At 41.1% G+C, this 4,040-nt stretch overlaps 1 protein-coding gene across 1 annotated transcript in view; it reads left to right on the top strand.

Moving 5' to 3' along the window:
- GXYLT2 (glucoside xylosyltransferase 2) overlaps positions 1–4,040 on the top strand; it is a 101,634-nt gene that overhangs the window by 75,352 nt on the left and 22,242 nt on the right. Inside the window, exon 5 of the mRNA XM_006917469.3 lies at positions 555–678. Within this exon, the coding sequence (XP_006917531.1) occupies positions 555–678 (124 nt within the window). The remainder of the gene's footprint in view (positions 1–554; positions 679–4,040) is intronic.

The following is a 4,040-nucleotide window of genomic DNA, read 5'->3' as shown; positions in this document are numbered from 1 at the left end:
TTCCAAGGCTATCCAACCTGCCTCTCCATTTTGGCTTGTTTCCCAAGCCACTTAAAGGGGAAGGGATGGCCCACCTATCTTGTCTCCTGGCTTTGGCTTGTTTCTCTTACTGGAGTCTCACACTTAAATCAAAACAGGGAGTAAGGGACAAAGGAGAAATTCCAGAGCTGCATGGAGAGGACTGAGTAAAGGACTGAGGAAAAATTCCAGAGCTGCATTCTGGGAAGAAGGAGGAACTTCCCTAGGCTAACTCTCTTGCCTCACCTTCAGAGGCAAGAATTAAGCATAAGAAAGAGGTTCAATTTGGGGCATGGTCTTCTAAGTAAAAATAATAGCCCAACTACCAGTTTCTTGTCCATCTAGTATTTATGTGTACATCCGAAACTACAATCTACAACCCTAATTTTGCTTTGTCCTATGCCTTGAGGCCAACTCCTCCTCTACTTGTTTTTTATTTTATAGGGAATGGGGAAGGGACAAATCCCTCTATATTGTTTCTCAAGAGAATATGTATTTTTTTTGTTTCAGCTGCTCTGATGTTTTCTCTTTTCCAGAACAGTGTAATTCCCACAGGCTTGGCTTGGGAGGACATGTTGTACCTTCTCTACCAGAAGTACAAGAGTGCCATCACGTGGGGGGACCAGGATTTATTAAATATTATTTTTTATTTCAATCCAGGTAAGTTCTCTTTCCAGAATGCTGTTGGTATAGAGGTATGCCTACCTTGCCCCACAGAGCACATTCCAGCCTGATCTGCTATTGAGAAAACTTGAATTGTGCCTGTGTGTCCCTCTGCCCTTCTACCTACTCCCCTACACCTGCTGTGAGGTGTGTCCTTTCACACACCCCCTGGTATCTCACAGAGGCAAGTCCTTGAGCTGCTAACACAAAAGGCCAAATGTTAAAACATCCAACACTCGACTTCATTTTTCAATAATCTCCTTTAGATTTTGCCAGCACCATTCTTCTAAGAAGAACAGTGAGAAATAATGGGAGGCACAGAATCAAATGAAAACATAATCTAGGCACGAGGTCTTCCATAGCCTGAACAATTGCTAGATTGAAGGGAACTGATTCTTGGGAATCTTTAAAGTTAAGTGATTTGTTCTGGGGCAACAGAGCCTAGAATAAGGACTCAGATTCCCAAATCCCTTTTTCTGGGGCAAAAGAAAAATTTTATATTGTTAAGTCAATTATTTGGTGGAGTTGGGGGAAGGAGAGAGACAAAAATTTCTGATCTATGATTTTATTTTGATGCCTAAAGCTAACAAAATTTCCTTTCTGTCTTTCTTCTTGCTAAAACTATACTTAATGTTGTTAAAATCAAAACCTTTTTTTCTACTTGGGAAAAAATCTTTGGGGAGAAAAAGCACTCTTACCTAACCTACTCAGGCCTTTCCTTTGTCTTTAAAAAAATCCCGAAGTAGAGAATCCTGTTTATAAAGACTTCTGTCTCTGGTTTCATATCACCCTGTGTAAGCACCTACTATGTACCTTTATTATTTTTTTTTTAATAAAACACTGAAATAAAACCTAATCTTATATGTTTTTGGATTAAAAAGGACCAAATCCTGGAAAAGAAAAAAAGGTGGATACAAAGTTTCTGGAAAAGATTCCCAATATTCATTCATTAGACAAAGGGAATATCTTGGCCATTCACTGGTGACATGTTTTAATCCTTTTCACTCTGATAGTAACAAGGATTTTAAAGTCCGCGCCTCTCATTTATCATTAAGCAGAATTTCATCTTTTTTCTAGGTGTAAATGTATTGCCTAGAACTCTTGTCTACACATAAAGAACTCCTGAAGTTAGACTATGCACAAAGAATACTTTTTTATAAGCAAACTTGAGTCCCTAGAAACCAAGGGCAGGAAAGGAAAAATGATGAGGAACCCAGGTTGGACCTTCTTCTGCTGAGGCTTTCATTATCTTTAAGAACTCATTCTCTGCTCCTCAGACCTCAAAGCAAAGTACCAAGGTTTCAGACTCCAAGTCCAGGTCTCCAAGAAAGACTAACTTTATCCCAATTCCAAAGTCCTAGGGGAGAGATCTGATGTTTCCATCATGGGTCAGTTAAGCCAGAAACGTGGAGCTAAGGAATAATGGCTGACATTTATTATTTACTAAGTGCCAGGTGCTATTCTAAGCATTATCTTATTTAACCCTGACAACGACCCTGAGAGTATAATCCCCATCTTACAGATGAAACTACCAAGTGAAAAACAGTTAAATAATTCATATAGTAGCCAATGAGTGCTGGAGCAGGGGTACAAACCCAGGCCACTCCAACTTTGGCCCTGTATATTTGGGGGAGAGAATTTTTCAGAGAGGGGAATCCTAGAGAGCTGGGCATATATCCCAAAATGGAACTGTCTGCTGCATTATTTCTGTCTTTTAAATACTGCATTTTCCTCTGTTGCATAGCTAAAAGTATCTTCCAATAGCCTATCTGTATTCCTAAACTGAGGAATTGAAAAGATTGCACAGTTGCCTCTCCAGAAATTCTCTTAGCCTGTTGCAGATTATTTGAGGACATGATTAATGAGTAGATAATAATGGAAGGCAGTCATATGCAGCTTTGCAATTAGACACAAGCTCCTTGTCTTTAATTGGAACTAAATAATTATGAAGTTGTACTAAATCCTGGTTCTGAGCATTAGCAAAGTAAATAACCAAGTTTCCTAGCTTTAGATCAATGAGTATTATTAGGTAACTCCTTGATTGTTCTTGTATGGCCTTCGTTAATCTTATTTCATACTTTATCCAAGTACTTTATTAACCATCAGATCTTTGAACTGAAATCCAGTGATATCCATCACATTGAAAGGTTTTTTTTCTTTGTTTATATTGGTTGTGAGTGTGTTCTATAAACCAGAACAAACTATATTTGAAAAAAAAAAAGAAGATTTGTCACCTTTATCTCTGGCAAGGTGGGAGAAAAGGTTGGCCCTGACATAGGCGACAAACATGCTTATCGTTATGGTTCTTAGGGGTTGCCATGGGTGTACACGACCAGAGCACATATCTAGAATATTATTATTATTCTATTCTCCTGTAGCCAATACATCACTTTTAAAATGTGTTTAAAAATCATTAGCTTGAGGGGAAAAAAAATGTCATAGATGATAGAGACTATTCATCCCTCTGGCGACCAGATCAAAGTTGTGACGGAAACAAGGAGCAGCAGCAAGGAAAAATTGCCTGGGATCCAGATGGACAAGCCATATAACTAGAGAGAAATCCAAGAAAGTACCTTTTAATGGCAGAAGGTAGGACAGGGCAAGGACACAGGCTGCCTGGTCTCCAGCAGCTGAGTGAGACGGAGGCTGCGGCAACGGCAGGGGCAGATGCTTTTTACAGGGGCTGCCTTTGTGAGCGGATTTTCGTGGTGACCGACCTGCTCACTCTGAGCACCAGTGCTGATTGGGCTGCACAGAGGGCATCAGGCACTTACAAGGAGACATTGTCAGAGTGAGGGCCAAAGTGAGACTCACTCTGTACAGAAGTGCCGGCAGTATCCATTGTTCTCTGTTGAGCCCTCCCGCTCCCTGTGCGCCGGATACTCCATAGCCCTGACTTCATCAAACTGGATAACAGAGGTCGCTCTGCCGGGAAGATTCCCTGAAACCCCGCCTCCCCCAAATCGCGGCCCCCACCCAAGCCACATCCAAGAATATCCTCAGCAACACAAATGCTCCTTGCTGAGCAACACCTAAACTCACACTGGAGGCAGCTGGCCTCAGTTTCTGGTGTAGCTTTTTGAGGCAACTATAAGCACAGCATCTGTGGATTGCTTGCTGAATCTTAACAGGTGGCCCCAGAGGGGCACAGGCTTGGGCTGGACTCCTCTCAGGACTGTGCCACTGGACATCTATTACACAAATCCACACTAATAAGATCGGGAGACTTAGGTGCTTTGCTTACTACATAGAAACAGACACAGAAAGACAGCCAAAATGGGAAGACAAAGAAGCAGAAACTATATGAGAGAACAGAACAGAGATCCAGAAATAATGAAGTCAAGTAATCTAACAGATAT

This window comes from Pteropus alecto, unplaced genomic scaffold, assembly GCF_000325575.1.
Source record: "Pteropus alecto unplaced genomic scaffold, ASM32557v1 scaffold75, whole genome shotgun sequence".
NCBI lineage: Eukaryota > Metazoa > Chordata > Mammalia > Chiroptera > Pteropodidae > Pteropus > Pteropus alecto.
This window is presented reverse-complemented; position numbering and strand designations above follow the sequence as displayed.